At 48.8% G+C, this 22,139-nt stretch overlaps 1 protein-coding gene across 1 annotated transcript in view; it reads right to left on the bottom strand.

Moving 5' to 3' along the window:
• The window catches only part of LOC140403226 (complement C3-like), a 466,462-nt gene that overhangs the window by 317,566 nt on the left and 126,757 nt on the right, over positions 1-22,139 (bottom strand). The window contains exons 14-15 of the mRNA XM_072490983.1: positions 13,252-13,416; positions 6,943-7,072 (exon numbers count right to left, since the gene is read on the bottom strand). Of these exons, the coding sequence (XP_072347084.1) occupies positions 6,943-7,072; positions 13,252-13,416 (295 nt within the window). The remainder of the gene's footprint in view (positions 1-6,942; positions 7,073-13,251; positions 13,417-22,139) is intronic.

Consider the following 22,139-nt stretch of genomic DNA (forward strand, 5'->3'; position numbering starts at 1 on the left):
TAAAATATGAGTTACAGGCCTGCAGTTTCAAACAATCTTGATGCACAGTATAAATTTTGCAAACACAACTGCATGCTCCTAATGTCCTCATTGTACAGATTATTCCAGCGAATTAAGAGAATTTATCAGCAGCAAAATACCGCGAATGATGGAACTCGGGCAGCAAGCGTGGCTGAAGTGGGGATTTTAAATAGTGAAAGTAACGATTTTTGGAAACATGAATATTGGAGGTACTGGAAGTCAAAGAGCAAAGAAAAGTACAGCACAGGAACAGGCCCTTCGGCCCTCCAAGCCTGTGCCGATCATGATGCTCCAACTAAAAAGAAGCCTTCTGCCCTTACTCAGTCTGTATCCCTCTATTTCCTCCCTATTCATGTACCGATCAAGATACCTCTTAAATGTTGCTGATGTGCCTGTTTCCACCACATCCTCTGGAAGCGTATTCCAAGGCACACACCACTCTCTACGTGAAAAACGTAGCCCGCACATCTCCCTGAAACTTGAACCTGTGCCCCCTTGTAATTGACACTTCCACCCTTGGAAGAAAAACGTCTTGACTACCCACTCAGCACCCGTCTTTCCAGTGAAAACAATCCAAGTGTATTCAACCTCTCCTCACAGCCAACACACTCGAGATCAGACAACATCCTGATGAACCTTCTTTGCACTTTCTCCAAAGCTTCCATGTCCTTCTGATAATGTGGTGACCAGATTATCTGAAAACTCCAAATGCGGCCTAACCAATGTTTTATACAGCTGCAATGTGATTTCCGACTCCTTGTACTCGTCTGCCTTCTTAATCACCTTGGGCACCTTGGCCAACTGTGGACCTGCACACCCAGATCCCTCTGTATTTTAATGTTCCTGAGGGTTGTGCCATTTACATTATAATTCATACCTAGATTTTTTTTTAACAAACATTTTATTAAGGCATTTATGGTTTTGTAACAGAAGATACAAATACAAATGTAAACATAATTCAGTACGTAACACCCCCCCCCAACCAACAACCATACCCGCTGACATAGCTTACGCACAATTTCTGGGGCTGGTTTAGCACACTGGGCTAAATCGCTGGCTTTTAAAGCAGACCAAGGCAGGCCAGCAGCATGGTTCAATTCCTGTACCAGCCTCCCCGAACAGGCGCCGGAATGTGGCTACTAGGGACTTTTCACAGCAACTTCGTTTGAAGCCTACTCGTGACAATAAGCCATTTTCATTTCATTTCATTTCATTTTTCATTTCATTTCCAAGTCCCTCCATCTTCTCTCGCTGATTCCGCCAAAACTAAACTAACTCCCTCTACCCCCCTCATTCCCTACCCTCCCCCCGCCTATTGTATCTGCTCACAGTTTAGTTTTCCCGGAAGAAGTCGATAAGCGGCTGCCACCTCCGGACGAACCCTAACATTGATCCTCTCAGGACAAATTAATTTTCTCAAGCCTGAGAAACCCAGCCATGTCGCTAACCCATCCCCCCGATTTTGGGGGCTCCGGGTCCCTCCAGGACAATATGATCCTGGACGCTACCAAAGACACAAAGGCCAAAACGTCAGCCTCTCTTGCCCCCTGGACTCCCGGGGCTTCCGACACTCCAAAGATCGTCACCTTTGGACTCGGCGCCACCCTCGTTTTCAGCACTGTGGACATGACATCAGCAAATTCTTGCCAGAATCCCCTAAGCTTCGGACATGCCCAAAACATGTGGACCTAATTTGCTGGCCCTCCTGCACACCTCACACCTGTCCTCTACCCCAAAAAACCTGCTCATCCGGGCTACCGTCATGTATGCCCGATGAACCACCGTGAATTGTATCAGGCTGAGCCTGGCACATGATGAGGACGTTGGGGGGATGTTGAGTTTACTCAGAGCATCCTCCCACAGACCTACCTCCAGTCCCTTACCCAGCTCATCTTCACACTTGCGCTTCACCTCCTCTGTCTGGGTTCCCTCCCACTCCATATGCTCTTTATAAATTTCCGAGACCTTCCCCTCCCCCACCCCCATTTTAGAAACTACCTTACTCTGTATCCCCTGTGGTGGTAGAAACTACCTTACCCTGTATCCCCTGTGGTGGTAGAAGCGGAAAGGTCGAACCTGCCGTCGCATAAAGTCCCTCACCTGCAGATAGCGAATCCCATTCCCACCCGGCAATTCAAACTCATCCTCCAAACAAGAAAAGCGCCCATCCATAAACAGATCCCCCAGCCTCTCAACACCTGCTCTCCGCCACCTCCGAAACCCCCTATCCAACGTGGGGTTTTACCCGACCACACAAACACAGATATCACCCCATTAACCCACTTAAAAAAGGCCTTGGGTATAAAAATAGGGAGACACTGGAAAACCATCAAAAATCTCAGGAGAACCAACATCTTCACGGTTTGTACCCTCCCCGCCAGTAATAACGGGAGCATGTTCCACCTCCGAAAGTCCCCCTTCATTTGCTCAACCAACCGGGCCAGATTTAATTTATGTAGCTGCTCCCAACCACATGCCACCTGAATATCCAAGTAGCGAAAACTCACTCCCACCACTTTAAACGGCAACTGCCCCAGTCTCCTCTCCTGCTCCCTCGCCTGGATCACAAAACCTCACTTTTTCCCATATTCAATTTATACCACTAAATTCCACATAATCTCTCCCATCTCCCCAAGCGGATCAGAACTATGCAGGAGTAGGTCATCCGCATATAACGAGACCCTGTGCTCCACCCCACCTCGAACTAGCCCCTTCCAGTCATTTGATGCTCTCAGCGCCATCACCAGTGGCTCTGTAGCCAAGGCAAACAACAGTGGGGAGAGTGGGCATTCCTGCCTCGTCCCCCCGGCTCAGTCTGAAATATTCTGAGCAAACTCGGTTCGTCTGCACACTCGCCACTGGTGCTTGGTACAGCAACCGGACCCAGTCTACAAAACCCTGCTCAAACCCAGATCATCCCAGGACCTCCCACAAATACTTCCACTCCACCCGTCGAAGGCCTTCACCGCATCGATAGCGACCACCACCTCCACCTACCTCCCCTCGGAGGGCATCATGGTGACATTCAAGAGCCTCTAACATTGGCCGTTAATTGCCCACCTTTGACAAATCCCGTCTGGTCCTCCCCTATCACCCTCGGAACACAATCCTCTATTCTCGAGGCCAAAATCTTGGCCAGCAATTTGGCTTCAACATTTAGTCAGGAGATTGGTCTGTATGACCAGCATTGTTCTGGGTCCTTCTCCCACTTCAGGATCAATGAGATCGAAGCCTGTGACATTGTTGGGGGAAGAACATCTAGCTTCAGTAAATGCCCTCACCAGCAGCGGATCCAGCACCCCAGAAAACGTCTTATAAACTTCCACTGGGTATCCGTCCGGTCCCAGGGCCTTGCCCATGGCCTCCAATCCCTCTACTGTTTCCACAATCCCAATCGGGGCTCCCAGCCCCTCCGCCAACCCTTCCTCCACATTTGGAAACTCCAAACCCTCCAAGAATTGCCTCATTCCGTCCACCCCAGCTGGGGCTCTGACTCATACAGCTGACTGTAAAATTCCTTGAACAACCCATTCACCCCCGCTGGGTCCAGTACCTCCCTGGCCGCCTCCCGTTTCCTGAGCTAGTGTGCTAGCATCCTACTGGCCTTCTCCCCATATTCATACACCGCCCCTCTCACCTTCCTCAACCGCCCCACCACCTTCCCTGTGGATATCAGTCCAAACGCCATCTGCAACTTCTGCCGTTCCTTCAACAACCCTGCCTTCGCGGCTTCCGAGTACCTTCTATCCACCTGGTGGATCTCCCTAACCAGCCTGTCCATCTCTGCCCGTTCCACCTTCTCCCTATGAGACCGTACCAAAATCAGCTCCCCATAATTACGCCTGCAGTGCCTCCCATACCGTTGCTGCTGAAACTTCTCCCATGTCATTTATCTCCAAATAATTCTGGATGGCCTCCCTCACCCGCACACAAACCTCCTGATCCGATAACAGTCCGACAACCAATCTCTATTGAGGGTGCTGATCCCCCTCCTTGCTCACCTGTAAATGTACCCAGTGTGGGGCATGGTCCAACACAACAATCGCCGAATACTCGGCATCCACCACCCCCGCCAGCAAAACGAAAAAATAAACCCGGGAGTACACTTTGTGAACATGGGAGAAGAATGAGATCTCCTTCGTTGTTGGTCGTCCGAACCTCCATGGATCCACCCCTCCCATATGTTCCATAAACTCCCTTACCTCGCCGCGGCTGGCACCCTCCCTGTCCTTGAACTCCACCAATCCAACCTCAGGTCTATAACCGGATCAAAGTCCCGCCCCATGATCAGCCTATGTGAGTCCAAGTCCGGGATCTGCCCCAACACCCGCCTCATAAACTCCTAGTCGTCCCAGTTTGGTGCATAGATATTCACTAATACCACCAGCATCCCCTCCAGCTTCCCACTTACCATAACGTATCCCCGCCCACCCTTCCCGCCACCCCACCCCCCACCCCCCCGAGTCCGCCACTATGCTCTCTACCTCAAATGGCACCCCTTACTGATCAAGATCGCTACCTCCCTAGTTTTAGAGTCTAGCCCCGAATGGAATACGTGCCCGACCCACCCCTTCCTCAACCTAGTCTGATCCACTACCGTCAGGTGTGTCTTATGTAGCCTTGCTACGTTCGCCTTCAAACTCTTCAAATGCCGAACATGCGAGCCCTCTTGACTGGCTCATTTAACCCTCTCACGTTCCATGTGATCAGCCTGGTTGCCCCCCCCACCCCGCCCCCAAACAATCATAACCCCTCTTAGGCCAGCCTCCATCCTGCCTCTCCTCAGGCCCTCCACCGTCATCGACCCCCAATTTGTCTCCAAGCGCCAGTTCTCCCCCTGTCAACAGATCAATAAAACCCTTCCCTCCCCCTCATAACAAAATAACAATCCCAACCCCCCTCACCAAACTGATCCCCTGCTCGCCCCCCACTGCGCTTCTGTGAGGTAGCCCGTCCAGCTAGCCTGGTAGCCCCAGCCTATGGCGCCAAGCATCCTACCCCCCACTGATCTGTCTCCCCCCCGCTTGAACATACATATGCAAAACATCACAATCCCCGACAAATGCCCCTTCCCCCAGCAGCTTCTCGAACATACGCGCCACATTCGCCCCTGCGTCTGATCCCTCGCTGCCCTCCAGGAGTCCAACAATCCTCAGGTTCTGAGGATCTGTTCTCCAAATCCTCCACTTTCTCTTGCAGCCCGTTCTGGTGGTCCATCAGCCCCATCTCCACCGTCAACGCGGCTAGCTGCTCATTATGCTCAGCAACCGCCTCTTCCACCTTCTGGATCGCCTGGCCCTGGGCTTCGAATCTCTGCTCCACACGGTCAATCCCCTTCTTAATTGAATCCAGGTATTCCTTTCTTTGTAGAGCAAAGCTCTCCTGGAGAAAGGCCACCAGTTTCTCCATTGACCATTGGGCGGGCAATTTCGGTCCCTGACCCTCCGCCATATTCTCCTGTGCTGCAGACTTCACTCCCGTCTTCAACCAACGATCTCAACTTTTAAGATCACTTCTGGTCCACGAATCCATAAACTGTGGTGAATCCTTCTCCTCTACTTCACCAGTCTCCTGTTTTGTCGATCAAATCCACTGTAAATCGGGGAAAAAGGTTCCAAAGTCCACCACAAGCTGGAGCTACAAAATAAATGACAACTCACTCCATGGCCGCCACCGGAACTCAATTCATACCTAGATTTGATCCTCCAAAATGTATCACCTCGCATTTGTCCGGATTAAAATCCATCTTCCATTTCTATGCCCAAGTCTCCAATCTGTGTATATCCTGTTGTATCCTCTGACAATCCTCGGAACTATCAGCAACTCCGCCAATCTTCGTGTCATCCGCAAACTTACGAATCAGACAACCCATATTTTCCTCCACATCATTTATATATACTACACACAACTGAGGTCCCAGCAGTGATCCCTGCAGAATACCACTAGCTACAGATCTCCATTCTGAAAAACACCCTTCCACCACTACTCTCTGTCTTCTATAACCAAGCCAGTTCTATATCCATCTATCCAGCCCACTCCGAATCCCATGCGATTTTAATATTTGTATCTGTTGCCATGTGGGAATTTGTCAAATGCCTTACTGAAGTCCATATAAACTCCATCCACAGCCCTTCCCTTATCAATTTTCTTGGTCACCTCTTCAAGTTTGTGAGTCATTGCCTTCCCCGTACAACACTATGCTGCCTGTCACTAAGTAGTCCATTTTCCTCCAAATGTGCATATATCCTGTCCCCCAGTATGTTTTCTAAAAGCTTCCCCACCATTGATGTCAGGCTCATCGGCCTATCCCTGCATTATCACTGCTTCCTTTCTTAAATAAGGGAACAACATTGATTATTCTCTAGTCTTCTGGAACCTCGCCTGTGATCAAAGAGGCTGTGAAGACATCTGTCAAGGTCTTCCCTCCCAGAGTAACCTCCCATCCGGCATCAGGGACTTGTCTACCTTAATGCAATTTAGGATACTCAATACTTCTTCCTTTGATATATTGGCGTTCTCAAGAGCGTTCACACACCTATCCCTGACCTCAACATCTGTCATGTCCTTCTCCCTGGTGAACACTGATACAAAGTATTCATTAAGGATTTCGCCAACTTCCTGTGGTTAATTTCCCTCCATTGTCCTTGAATGGGCCTACTCTTTCTCTTACTACCCTCTTGTCCTAATATATGCATAAAAATCGTGGAAGATTTAAATTAGAATCCAGTAGAATCAGTGCTGTGTAGATATGTACCGTCAAGCTGGACTAGATTTCAGCACAATTAAAGGACACTGTATTAAACTATTATTTCATTCAAATCACTATATCACTGCAAATAGAACTCAACCATTGCCAGACTTCCCTTTCCGTGAAGCTACCGATGTTAGTTTATTATCTTGAATGCTTCCAGGAAACGGTACCTGTCCTTGTAGCAGTCTTGATGTCAGTGCTTGTCACAAATGTTAGTCCTGCATCTGAGAAAACGCCAAGGACATCGCTGCCACTTCCAGGCGTGCAGCCAATGTCATCCTTCTCCACAACGTTCCAGATCTACATGGAATGCACACAAAATAGGTTCATTATTAACCAAGTTTAAAAAAGTGATGCCATATCAACCTAACTACCTCTGGCTGGTAGGTTAGTGGTGGAGCAGAAATATCACCAGCTAACCTATATCCACTTGCTGTCATTTCTTCAATGAGTGAAAAGTCCAGTGGATGCTGGAATTTTGAAATAAGCACATAAAGTGTTGGCTTTACTCTGCTAGTAAATTGTATATTGTGTCTTGAGAGAGGTTGCAGAGGTTGTCCATGTCACACCACCTCGAAAACTGTGACAAAGCAGTTCAGCAAGGAAATCCTTACCTGGTCTGGTCAAGTTGTGATTTCAGGCCCACAGCAATGTGGTTGACTCTCAACTGCTCACTGAGATGGCTGTCCAAGACACTCAGTTTATGGGCAATTAGGATGGGTAGCAAATTACCGGCCTTGCCAGCGACACCCACATCCCAGGAAAACAATTCAGACAGCCACAGTGTTATTGAAAATATGGAAAGATGTGTCATTTGAAACATGGAAGTCTGGCAATATCTGGTCTGAGAGAAACATGAGAGGATACAGGGAAAGATCACACAAAGGGTTACCAGCAGCTGCCAGGAGCAGGATTGTAAAATGCAGATAGCCTTGGTCAAGCAGACTCAGCAAACAAGACAAACAGAATTTTGAATGAAGCCAAAAACAATGGCTCACGCCTTCATTGAAAGAAACTATCTTAGTAAGGATCTGAAAAGAATGGATGAGGTTCAGTTGAATTTGGTGACGATTCTAAGTGTGAAAATTTGCTAATACCAGGTAAATTAAAGAAAACTGGAGACTATCAGTTTACAAGAAACATAATTCAAAGCCAAAATCAAAGTCAAAATTATGAGCTGAGGACACAATTGGAAAATAAAACTATAGAAATGACAGGAATTAAAAGTAACACCTCCTGAAACCAAAGCATTTTGAACATCACAAAGGAAACAATGTAATCAGATATATGAGATGAAGTCATGTCAAAATTAATACTTAGTTGGATTAGAAGGTTTAGATCAAAGGTACTTTTTACAATCAAAGTAAATAAGAATTACTTTATAATAAAGTCATAAAAACTTAATAACTGTTAGAAAAATATATAAACCGAGAGACCAGAGCAGGAACTACCCAGAACTCAGAGGGAGGGAGAGAGAAGCAGAGAATGAACAAGAGAAGCAGCTAGAGTCAGATTACAGTCAGCTTGGTCATGGGAAAGAGACAGGGCAAAGCAGCCAAGCTAAAATAGCTAATAGATCTAAGGAAGATTAGAATTCAAAGAGTAGCCAGAGTCAGCTCAGAGTCAGCTCAGAGACAACCAGCAGAGCAAGCTCTCATATCTCGGTACATGGGAAAGATAGGACACAGCAACTGAGCTAACCAGCGAATACATCTAAAGAAGATCAGACTTTAAAGAAGATTGATTGTCAAGTTGGGCCTGAAGGTGCTTTCAACCAACTAGAAGGATCCAGAAGCAAGATCATTTTACTTTTCTGTAAAGACAGTAATTGCAGCTTTTAAAAGAAAAAATATAATAATAAAATAACTTAATTTAACCTGAAATAGTGGTTATTCCAAAGTCTACTTTACTTACTTAGCAATGCGGGACCCAGGATCGATGCTAGTAAGTGGTAGGTAGATTAAATCTTCGGTGAAGGTATGGGTTATACCGGAGGATAACTTGAAAATATAGTTTGACCTGAATAGCACCCACTGAAGCCTGCATCGGAGTCGGGGAGTGAGAATCCCTGTTCACCATTTAGAATGTCGGTCCTTTTTGGTATAGGGGGACTTCTAAGAATAGTGGTGAGTTTTCAAAGACAACAGGTTATGTAACAAAGATCTCTGTTGCCTTTTCTTCCAAAATTTCAATCATGCAAAGTGAGATTACCTTTAGAAAACCCAACATGAATTTCCAATATATTGTAGTACCTGTACAGAAATACTATGCATAAGAAAGCTTCTTGAATGTCAGTGAAAAACAGTCATACTTTCAATGACTTTCAACACATCAGAAGCAAATCCACAATTATTCTTAGCTCAATAGTGTTTCTCTGCTTCGTCCTTGGTGAACAGGCACTAAAAAACTGCATATTTTAAACAGTGCACATTCCCAAGGATTGGTGAAAGTAATGACACTTGCCATTCTCTCCTGAGTCTCTCAAACTCAACGGGCGGGATTCTCTGTCCCGCTGCACCAGTTTTCTGAATCCCGCCAGCGGAGAATCCAGCCCAATGTACTTTATTAAACGCAGCATCTGCAGCAGTGCCGTACTATTCATCAATTTTGTGAGAATCGAAACAATTTACAATATATCTTGGCTTTTTCCGTCACATTTTTTCACTGAACTGTTGCAATGAACAAAGAACAATACAGCACAGGAACAGGCCCTTCGGCCCTCCAAGCCTGTACCGGTCATACCACCCTTGGCCAAAACCCTCAGCACTTCTTAGGGCCATATCCCTCTATACCCATCCTATCCATGTGTTTGTCGAGATTCCTTTTGAATGCCATGAGTGTGTCTGCTTCCACAATTTCTCCTGGCAACGCGTTCCAGGCACTCACCACCCTCTGTGTAAAAAAAACGGCCTCGCAGATCACCTCTAAACTTACCCCACGAACCTTAAACTTATGCCCCCTGGTGACTGAGCCCTCCACCCTGGGAAAGAGTGCCTGCTCATCCACTCTATCCATGTCCCTCATAATCTGGTAGACTGCTATCAGATCGCCCCTCAACCTCCTTCGTTCTAATGAAAACAGTCCGAGTCTATTCAGCCTCTACGCATAGCTAACACCCTCCACACCAGACAACTTCCTGGTAAACCTCCTCTGCACCCTCTCCAAAGCCTCCACATCCTTCTGGTAGTGTGGCAACCAGAATTGTGCGCAATATTCCAAGTGCGGCCTTACCAAGGTTCTACACAGCTGTAGCATGACTTGCCAGTTTTTCGACTCAATGCCCCATCCAATGAAGGCAAGCATTCCCCATACGTACTTGACAAGCTTGTCCACTTGTGTTGCCCCTTTCAAAGATAGTCACAACCTTCCATTTAGAAAAACATCACTCTACTGCTACACTTTGCCTTCTGTGACCGAGCCAGTTCTGTATCCAGCTTGCCTCCTCACCTCTGATCCCATGTGACTTCACCTTTTGTATCAGTCTGCCATGAGGCACCTTGTCAAAGGCATTACTGAAGGCCATGTAAACAAGTCCATCTGCCGCCCTCCCCTCATTAATCATCTTTGTCACCTCCTCGAAAAACCTGGGCCAGGATTCTCCGAGTCTCCGCGCCAAGATCGTGCTCGGCGCGGAGAATAAGCGTCAGACCCGAGATCGGGTCGGACGCCGCTCCTGCGGCCACCAATCGGGTGCGTGCAGTCGATACGGCGCTGGTTGGGGGCCATTGAAAGAGGTCCCCGCGGCGATTCTCCAATTGCAATTGGTCAAGTTCCTGCCGCCGTGGTTCTCTCATGTTCCACCCAGTGGGCACTTGGAGTGGCGGCTGCAGACTCAGGTCGTGGCCACCCTGGTGGAGGGCAGGAGGATCATTCACCAGGGGGCCTCCAGGTCGGCTAGGCTATCGATCGGAGGCCATCGATCCACGGGCGCGCGCAATCTGGGGGAGCCTATTGTTTTGGTGCCAGTCCGCTGTGTGGGTCGGCCATGTCGTGCGGGGCGGCCGACACAGGCCGCCGTCGTGAGCATGCGCGGACCCCCGACCGGAGGTGGCGGGCCCCTATCGGCAGCCGGAGCTGCGAGGACTATTCCGGGGCCCTGCTAGCCTTCTTCAGATAGGTGAATCACTCTGGACTTATTCCAGCTAAGTCCCGAGTGATTCGTGCGCGATTTTTCGTGAGCATGGTGACGTAGCTTCATTATTACACCATAAGACATAGGAGCAGAATTAGGCCACTCGGCCCATCGAGTCTGCTCCGCCATTCAATCATGGCTGATATTTTCTCATCCCCATTCACCTGCCTTCTCCCCATAACCCCTGACCCCCTATTAATCATGAACCTATCTATCTCTGTCTTAAAGACACTCAGTGAATTGGCCTCCACAATCTTCTGTGGCAAAGAGTTCCACAGATTCACCATCCTCTATGAAGAAATTCCGCCTCATCTCTGTTTTAAAGGATCGCCCCTTTAGTCGGAGATGGTGTCCTCTGGTTCTAGTTTTTCCTACAAGTGGAAACATTCTCTCCACGTCCTCTCTATCCAGGCCTCGCAGTATCCTGTAAGTTTTAATAAGATCCCCTCTCATCCTTCTAAATCCCAATGAGTACAGCCCCAGAGTCCTCAATCATTCCTCATACGACAAGCTCTTCATTCCAGGGATCATTCTTGTGAACCTCCTCTGAACCATTTCCAAGGCCAGCACACCCTTCCTTAGATACGGGGCCCAAAACTGCTCACAATACTCCAGATGGGGTCTGACCAGAGCCTTATACAGGCTCAGAAGTACATCCCTGCTCTTGTATTTTAGCCCTCTCGACATGAATGCGAACATTGCATTTGTCTTCTTAACTGCCGACTGAACCTGCACATTAACCTTTAGAGAATCGTGAACAAGGACTCCCAAGTCCCTTTGTGCTTCTGATTTCCGAAGCATTTCCCCATTTAGAAAATAGTCTATGCCTAAATTCTTCCTTCCAAAGTGCATAATCTCACACTTTTCCACATTGTATTTCATTTGCCACTTCATTACCCACTCTCCTAGCCTGTCCAAGTCCTTCTGCAGCTCCCTTGCTTCCTCAATACTACCTGTCCCTCTACAAATCTTTGTATCATCTGCAAACTTAGCAACAGTGCCTTCAGTACCTTCTTCCAGATCATTAATGTATATTGTAAAAAGTTGTGGTCCCAGCACAGACCCCTGAGGCACACCACTAGTCACTGGCTGCCATCCTGAAAAAGACCCCTTTATCCCCACTCTCTGCCTTCTGCCAGTCAGCCAATCCTCTATCCATGCCAGGATCTTACCCTGAACACCATGGGCTTTTAACTTATTGAACAGTCTCCTATGCGGCATCTTGTCAAAGGCCTTCTCGAAATCTAAATAAATCACATCCACTGGTTCTCTTTTATCTAACTTCCTTGTTACCTCCTCTATGAACTCTAACAGATTTGTCAGACACGACCTCCCTTTGACAAAGCCGTGCTGACTCAGTCCTATTTTATCATGCACTTCCAATTATTGGGGAATCCCACCCCATATCAAGTTCGTGAGGCACAACCTGTCCTTCACAAAACCATGCTGTCTATCGCGAATGAGCCCATTTGTTTCCAAATGGGTATAATTCCTGTCCCTAAGATTCTCTCCAATAATTTACCTAGGATCACCAGCCTATAGAAGGGTTACCCCTTCTACATTTCTTAAACAGCAGTACCACATTCGCTATTCTCCCGCCCTCTGGGATGTCACCTGTAGCCAATGAGGATACAAAGATGTCAGTTAAGGCCCCAGCAATTTCCTCCCTTTATTCCCTCAGGATTCTGTGGTAAATTCCATCCGGCCCAGGAGACTTATCTATTTTAATGTCTTTTAAAATACTCAATACCTCCTCGTTTTTGATGTCAACATGACCCAGACTGACCACACTCCCTGCCCAAGAATCATCTTCCACAAACTCCAAACCAGAGTGGTCACTCCTATTCTGCCTTTCCCCACACTGAACCCTCAAAACCCTACCTACCCAACACCTCCAATTCTCTTGTTCCCGCTTGCTGGTTCTTATTCTTTCTCAGATCGCATAACTGCCTGTGTGCTCAACTGACCAATTGCTGGCCACTTTTGTTCAAACAAATGAGTAAGAGCATTCTTTAAACTAATTGACCAAGAAACATCACAAATGGGTTATGTTTTGATGCGACAATCAATTCACACGAGACGATTAGCAGAAGTGAACAGTGGTTTTAATAAGCTAGATCTGTACCTGCCTGCGACTGCTCTGTACTGAGTGCCGCCTACAGGCTGCAGGTTTATATACCACCCCCGAGGGGTAGGAGCCACAGGCGGAGCCCACAGGGGCATCAACATAATACAGTACAATACAGTGGTGAATTGCAGTAGCAATACGTTCACCACATGTTTCCGTCCTTTATTAACAATTAATTTCTAAATGTAAATACTTAGAACAACAATGCGAATTACTTGCCTTGCTCTGCGTTAATTTATTTTTCTTATTTAATACGAACACCGCTTTATCCACAGCAACTAGACCAACCGTTGCCCCGGAATCGCCTGTGAGCTTCAGTTGAAATTCCATGGCAGGTTTGTAAATTTTATTTTCATGGTGCTTATTTGCAGCAGACACGACCAGCTGTGGAGAAATGTATGTTAGTCTGAAATAGTAACAAATTCTGAATTACTTTCCAATAGTGCAACACATCACTGCTGACTGCTGTAAAATTAGAATTGGAATACCAAGATTATAGAATCAAAGAATGAAACAGCACAGGAGACCATTCAGCCTCGTTCAGCTGAAAGAGTAATCCACCCCTCATGACGGCCCTGTAAAGTCTTCCTTCAAGTATTTAATCATACACTGTGTCTCCTGCCAACTAATAGCCACACAAAATGGCTGATACCTGTCTGCGCATGCGCACTCATCCACACGTGCAATCCAATACATCGCTCCCTGCACCAACCTTTTTTGATAAGGAACAAAATGCTTTAGTCGTAAAAAGAGGGGATAATGTGAAGTTCAAGCCCAAAGTAAAAGCAGCAAAGGAGCAGCTCCAGGAAAGTGAAACAACCCAAACATTACAAACCTCCAAATCAAAAACTTTTGCTCAGAGCCACCCCCGGTGAATTGATCCCTGTCCCATCCCTAGAAGCATATTTCAGATAGAAAGAGCGAGAATCTAATGAAACTGAATTTGCATTCATTTCAATCTCAATAGCAAGATTAAAGTCGAATGCAGCTGCAGCAGCCTCCCAGGAGTCAAGCCACCCAACCCTCTCTGCGATAAGCGACGAGGTTGTGGTTTAGTACTTGTGGTAGTACCAGGTATTACGGTACTTAAGAGGCTGATGACCATTGGTTAGACGCAGGAGTCTACCATTGGCTGTTGTTACGTAGCTCCGCCCTGATAGGCAGAGTATAAGAGATGGCGCCGTCCCAGCAGCCTTCACTTTCTGTACCGAAGCTGCTGGGGAACAAGTTCTAGTAGATTAAAGCCTTCAGTTATGAAATCACTTCGTCTTGAGTGTAACTGATCGCGCATCAATTTAATCTACTAGATTTAAGCTGGAAGGATGGATCTCCGAATCAAACCGGAGTGCCTTCAACTCAGCCCCCACGCGGAGAACTCGGCTGCAATATTTAAACACTGGCTGGCGTGCTTTAAAGGCTACCTGGAGATGGCCGGAGGCACCCCTTCAGAAGAACAGAAAATGCATCTCCTGCTCTCAAGGGTCAGCCCTGGGATCGACACCCTTATCAAGGAGGCAGAGAACTATGATGCCGCGATCGGACTGTCGGAAGGACATTATATCCGCCCTGTAAATCAGGTCTACGCACGTCACCTGCTTGCTACGAGACGGCAAAGCCCCGGGGAATCGTTGGAAGATTTCTACCGGGCGCTACTGGTGCTGGGCCGAAACTGTGGCTGCCCGCAAGTTTCGGGAAGCGAGCACACAGAACCTTTACTCGGGGATGCTTTCGTAGCAGGTATGAGCTCCTCAGATATCCGCCGAAGACTCCTTGAAAGGGACACCCTGGGACTTAGAGAGGCACAGGCCCTGGCAGGGTCCATGGACGTTGCCTACAAAAACGGGCAGTCCTATGCGCCCGACCGCACGGCGGCTCCCTGGGCTACATGGCACCCCACAGCGGCAGCGTCACAGACCTCCCCCTGATCCCGCAAGCCTGCGCTACGAGACGGCCCGCTAACACCGCCGGGCCCCGCTGTTTCTTCTGCGGGCAGGCGAAACATCCCCGCCCGCGCTGCCCGGCCCGCACCGCCACCTGCAAATGGTGCGGCAAAAGGGCCACTTTGTGGGTGTCTGCCAGGCTCGCGCCGTGGCCGCGGTCTCCAGCAACTCCGGACCGCCGCGGCAACCTCCCCTTCAGGCCCAGACCAGCCAGCGTTCACCGCCACCCCCCTATCCTAGGGCCACGTGCGACCCATGGGTGCGGCCATCTTGCCCCCCGGACACCACGCTGGATGGGTGGGAGCCGCCATTTTGTCCATCCCCGCCGCCATCTTGTTCATCCCCGGACACCATGTGCGACCCATGGGTGACGCCATCTTGGATGGAGCCCCAGGTCCCCAGCTCAGCCGACTACACGCTGCCCGATCAGAACTCGCAACTGCTTCATCTGACCTCGGTGACACTGGACCAAAGTCGACCCTGGACACTCGCAATGGCTACAACGACGGTCTTCATCAACGGCCACGAGACGTCTTGCCTGATTGACTCTGGGAGCACGGAAAGCTTTGTTCACCCCGACACGGTAAGGCGCTGTTCAGTAGTTCTCCACAAAAATGGATACTTGGCACAATGGATACCGAGGGGAAGTGAGGAGGTGAATAGCCTCGCCATTTACCAGCATGCAGCTCAAGGGCACTGGAGTTGATGCCCCAGTGCTGTGGGGAGCCCTTCATGGAGGCTGTGGTTGATCAGGGGGCTGGAGGGGGATAGGTCGGGGGTGGGGGGGTTACGTTTGTGTATGTGAGGTCTTCAAACCATCTTTAAATATTGTGGAGACCTATCTTAGGGCCAGCCACAGCTGCAATCTGTCTGTCCTACCAAACTCTCACAGGACAGAGCCGTGCTGCAACTTGTCTTATTAAAGTCCATTCCATCCCTCCTTTACGTTCCAACAGCTCTGTGTTGTCAATGTTGCAATCTGCCTTCTTTTCCACTTCCGTACTTGGGTGCTAACATTCCATTCCACACCCCATTGACTGTGAGCTGCCTCTCCCTGGCCAGTTGAAGGTTATTTCAAAGGAGCGATTAGCCTTGTTTGTTGAGATAACACTTCATGGTCTTAAACTCTCAAGAGTTTCTCAAATGAACATGCGGCCTGTCTGTACTCTAGGTGTGTCAACACCATAGGGGCAGCTGCCAAAAATCAAACAGTAAAGAGCAGAAGTTCACCACTGAGGATACTCTCACAGCCAAAGGGTAACTATCTGGATGAGCAGATGACAGTTGAGTGCGACCTCCCTAATGTTGCTGCCAGAGGTCTGTGCCAGCACAACTGGCTCACAAGATGGAACTCTGAGAGAAGGCGGACCAGTCATGGTAAGGGTTGGGAAGGCTTGGGGATTGAGGGCCCTGGGATGGAAGACCTAACTGATTGCTGGTCTCTCTCCTTCTCCATATCCTACCAGATACAAAGGTGAATGTTGGCATTGATCCCGCAGAGGTTGCAGTTGTTCTACTTGTCAGAACTGAGGAGGGCAGATGTTGACCACGGCATTAAAGCCAACGTAAGCTGCAGCCTGCACCACATCTACAGAGGGCAACCGCACAGCCTCAGGACCGGCCGCACATCAGGCTGAGGAAGGGCCAGTAGGGGAGACCAACATTGCGCCAGGGTGTACAGGTGTCTGTGGTCATACAACGAGCTGAAGGACAGCGTGTGCCGCAGAAGACTGCGTCTCAACAGTGAGACAGCAACTGTCCCACATCCTCGCAGACATAGCACCCTGTGGAAGAGGACACCCGTTCCCGGTGGCCGTGAAGTTCATGGCAGACTTAATTTCTATGCCACCAGGTCATTCCAGGGCTCGAGCAGGGACCTGTTTGGCATCTCACAATCATCAGCCCACAGGTGCATCCAGGTGATGGGTGCTCTGTATGCCGGAGCATCCGACTACATCACCTTCGACCTGAACCAGACTCACCAAGATGCCCGAGGTGAAGGATTCGCCGCCATCACAGGGATGCCCCAGGTCTAGGGGGCCACTGATGGCACACATGTCGCCCTGAAAGCACCGGGACATCAGGGAGTGCCCTATATTAACAGGAAGGGCTTCCACTCCCTCAATGTACAGATCCTGTGCGACCAATGCCTCAGGATCATCCACATGTACACATGCTATCCTGGGAGTGTGCACCCTGGGGCACTTAGAGATCCCTGGTGTCTTCGAGGACCACCAGGATGACGAGTTGGCTCATGGGGCAAGGGGTACCCGCTGAAGTGATGGTTGATGACGCCAGGGTGGAGGCCTGAGACCGAGGCAGGGAGCCATTACAATGTGGCCCACTCTGCCACTCATTGTCATTGAGCGGTTCATCCGGCTACTAAACATGCAATTCCGCTGCCTGAACCGCACAGTGGTGCTTTGCAATATAGCCCCAGATGGTCTCCACCATTGTGGTGGGCTGCTGTCCCCTTCACAACCTGGCAGGCAGCAGAGTGACATAATGTCCAAGGAAGAGGTTGAGGAACTTGAGGCCACGTCTGAGGAGAAGGAGGAGGATCAAGAGAATGAGCCCGAGAAGGGCCCGGAGAATGGAGGACAGGCGGCAGCAAGGATCCAATCTGCCAAGAGGACGATGGAGGCTCTCATCATCTCCAGATTCACATGGGACGAGACTGTGTGTCTGTCAGCTCTATACCACTTTACACATCACACCAACCCTTCCCCGACCATCCTGTTCCCTCTTCCCCAACCACCCTGTTACCCCCTGCTATATTACATCACACCAGGGAGGTGGGCCTGTGTAGGCACTTCCAGTGGGTCACTATTCCAAAGCAGTAGCAAGTTGATCACTTGTTGTCAGGATAGCTCTGGTGCTCCTCAAGTTCTGATTAAGTCTCACTCCTGTCTTTCTGCTAACAGCGCACTCACACCCATCCTCATGACAGAGTCTGCAGCGGGAGCTTTTGATTTTGGACCATTGGTTGGGTTAAGGGGTTGCGAGGGAGCTGGGGAACAGGGGTGGAGGTGTTTGTGGGCAGGCCTGTTGTGAAGAGTGAAATGACAGAGCCTTTATATGTTTACGGTGTGAAATGTTTTACTCGTGAACACTTCAACGTGACAATTATCCATTCCTCCTAATTACAAATAGTGACCTCACTAGTACCCACTCAGTGCTCCTCAAACCTCTTGGTCTCATTCTACTTTGAGGTGTGTCCCCAGGGTGCACATCAGAGGTGGAGGAAACCTGCCACCTTCTGCGCCCTGTGGCCTTTGATGCCCTTGGCGGTCGTCCTCTGGGGGGGTATGAAGCCAGAGTGCCCCGGATGACTTACCGGTGTCACAGGTGACGCCGGGTCTCCCCTTCAGATGCGCCAGTGTTGAGAGGAGTGATTCAGAAGAACTAGAGGCCATCTTGAGTCCCCTGGTGAAAGATCCTGGGATGGGCTACAACACGTCCTCCTCCCATAGGGCCCTGGGTAACTCCATGTGGTGGAGGGCAGATAGAGTGTATCCCCATCACAAAACCATGCTGCCTCTCGCTAATATGTCCAATTGCTTCCAAATGGGAGTAAATACTGTCTCGAAGAATCCTCTCCAACAATTTCACTCCCACTGGCCTGTAATTTCCTGGTTTAACCTTGCTACCCTTCTTTAAAAAAAGCACAACATTAGCTATTCTCCAGTCCTCTGGGACCTCACCTGTAGCCAGAGAGGATAGAAAGATTTCTCTCAAGACCCCAGCAATTTCCTCCCTTGCCTCCCTCCGTATTCTGGGGTCGATGCCAACAGGCCCTGAGGACATATCTACCTGAATGTTTTTCAAGACGCGCAACACCACCTCTGTTTTGATCTCAACATGGCCCAGAGTATGTACACGCCCTTCCCCAGACTCATCATCCACCAAGTCCTTCTCTTTGGTGAATACTGATGCAAAGAACTCATTTAGTACCTCACCCATTTCCTCTGGTTCCACACATAGTTTCCCTCCCCTGTGCACGAGTGAGCCAACCCTTTCCCTGGCTATCCTCTTGCTCTTTATATATGGATAAAAGCCTTGGGATTTTCCTTAATCGTGTTTGCCAAGGACTTTTCATGACCTCTTTTAGCCCTCCAGACTCCTTGCTTAAATTCCTTCCGACTTTCCTTTTATTCCTCACGGGCTTCATCTGTTTCCAATCTTCTAGCCCTTACATATGCTTCCTCTTTCTTTTGGACTAGGCTCACAATATCCTTCGTTATCCAACGTTCCCGAAACTTGCCATACTTATCCTTCTTCCTCACAGGAACAAGGTCCTGAATTCCTATCAATTGACATTTGAAAGCCACCCACATGTCAGATGTTGATTTACCCTCAAACTCCGTGCCCAATCTATGTTCTTCAGTTCCTGCCTAACATTGTTATAATTAGCCTTCTCCCAATTTAGTACTCTCACCCAAGGACTACTCTTATCTTTATCCAACAGTACCTTAAAACTTATTGAATTATGGTCACTGTTCCCGAAATGCTCCCCTACTGAAACTTCGACCACTTGGATGGGCTCATTCCCCAATACCAGATCCAGTACGGCCCCTCCCTGAATTCAACTATTCACTTATTGCTTCAAGAAGTCCTCCGAGATGTTACTTATTAACTGTCCTATCCAAGCCCCTAGCAGTAAGTGATTCCCAATCAACGTAGGGGGAAGTTAAAATCACCCACCATTCTCTTCTATCTCCCACTGGCTGTTGGGAGGCCTGTAGTAAACCCCCTAAATTGTGACTGCATCCTTCCTATTCCTGAGCTCTACCCATATTGCCTTGCTGCATTAGCCATCCGAGGTGTCCTGCCGCAGTACATGTGTGATATTCTCCTTAACCAGTAGTGCCACTCCCCCACTTCTTTTACATCCCCCTCTATCCTGCCAGAAACATCTTAAATCCTGCAAAGTTTAGCTGCCAATCCTGTCCCTCCCACAACCAAGTCCCTGTAGTGGCAACACCATCATAGTTCCAAGAACTAATCCAAGCTCTAAGCTCTTCTGCTGTACCTGTTGTACTTCTTACATTGAAACAAATGCACTTCAGACCACCAGTCCCACTGTGTTCAGCAACATCTCTCTGCCTGCTCTTCCTGAGTCTTACTGGCCCTATTCTCTAGTGCCCCCTCAGTTATTTCACTGGGTCCCACCACCCTGCCACACTAGTTTAAACCCTCCCGTGTGACACCAGCAAACCTTGCGACCAAGATATTTATGCCCCTCCAGTTGAGATGCAACCCGTCCTTCTTGTAAAGGTTCCACCTGCCCTAGAAGAGATCCCAGGCGTCCAGATATCTGAAACCTCCCTCCTACACATGCTATTTAGCCACGTGTTTAGCTCTACTATCTTCCTATTTCTAGCCTCACTGACACTTGGCACAGGGAGTAATCCTGAGATTACAACCCTACAGGACTTTGCCAAAGGCTTTGCTGAAATCCATACAAACTACATCAACTGCACTACCCTCATCTACACACCTGGTCAACCCCTCAAAAAATTCAATCAAATTTGTCAGACATGACCTCCCTCTGACAAAGCCATGGTGACTAGCCCTGATCAGACCTTGCCTCTCCACGTGGAGATAGATTCTCTCCTGCAGAATTTTCTCAAATAGTTTCCCTGCCACTGATGTGAGACTCACTGGTATGTAGTTCCCTGGCTCATCTCGACAACCCTTCTTAATTAATCTGCATACTGATTTTACAAATGTAAGTAGATTTTGATTCATTCCACTTCTCATGTTGGGTATACCTCTTCTATTTAATTTATATAGATAGATAGAATTTACAGTGCAGAAGGAGACCATTCGGCCCATCGAATCTGCACTCACTTGGAAAGAACACCCAACTTAAGCCCACACCTCCACCCTATCCCCGTAACCCAGTAACCCCACCTAACCATTTTGGATGTTAAGGCAATTTATCATGATCAATCCGCCTAACCTGCACATCTTTGGACTGTGGGAGGAAACCGGAGCAACCGGAGGAAACCCACGCAGACACGGGGAGAACGTGCAGACTCCGCACAGACAGTTACACAAGCCTGGAATCGAACCTCGGACCCTGGTGCTGTGAAGCAACAGTGCTAACCACTGTGCTACTGTGCCACCCCATGATATGTTCCATGGACTGTCAAGGTTCACAGTCACAAGGTCTCTTCTCTCTGAGGTAAGGAAGGCTGAATGACATCTCAGACCATGCTCCACATCCAATAGATTTGGGATTAGAAGTAGGTTCGGTTCAACGTCCAGCACGGAGGCTGGCTGTGGGTTATTGGCAGACTTGGGACTCTGTGGACAGATGTAGAGGACGAGAACGGGTTGGTCTCACCACCGTTTCTATGGAAGGCTCTGAAAGAATTATTAGAGGGGAGATCATTTCGTACAAAGCTCATGTGGATCGGGAGGCTAGGGAAGAATGCCAAAAGTTGGTAGATTACATCTTGGAAGTGGACCGCAGGTACTTGAATGACCCAACCCCAAAGCTCCTGGCAAGCAGATGCAGTTTAACCTTTTACTATGGATAAGGCGTTGTGCCAGTTGTGGCGTTCAAGGGAGGTGGGGTAACGTATGAGTATGGCGAGAAGCCTAGTCGACTCGTGGCTTGCCAGTTGGGGCGGCAGGCAGCCTCCTGAGAGATTATCCAGGTCAGAGACTGGGGTGGCATGGCTGCTGCCCACTCGGGTCAAAGTTAATGGAACGTTTGAAACGTTCTTATAAGAACATTTACAGGTCAGAGCCACTGGAGGAGGAGGAAGGGAGGGTGTATGTCAGAGCTTTGGGAGGATTAAATTCCCCGAGATGGGGATGGAAGAGTATAAAGGGTTGGAGGAGCCGTTGGGCACAGAGGTTTTGACAGCAATTGAGAGGGTGCAGACAGGTAAGGCTCCAGTACCAGACAGGTTCCCGGTGGAGATACTTGCGGGACAGCTGGTGCCTTTTTTCGTGGGGATGTTCGAGGACCAGGTAACACTGCGATCCCTGCCTGAGACACAATTTCACTTCCATTAAAATGGGATAAAGGCCTGTTGAATGTGGGTCGTACCCAACTATTTCTCTACTTAATGTCGACGCCAAGTTATTGGCTAAGGTGTTAGCACTGAGGTTGGACCCAGGTCTTCCTTCGGTTACAAGAGAAGATCAGAC

This window comes from Scyliorhinus torazame, chromosome 27 (genome assembly GCF_047496885.1).
Source record: "Scyliorhinus torazame isolate Kashiwa2021f chromosome 27, sScyTor2.1, whole genome shotgun sequence".
In the NCBI taxonomy this organism is placed as follows: domain Eukaryota; kingdom Metazoa; phylum Chordata; class Chondrichthyes; order Carcharhiniformes; family Scyliorhinidae; genus Scyliorhinus; species Scyliorhinus torazame.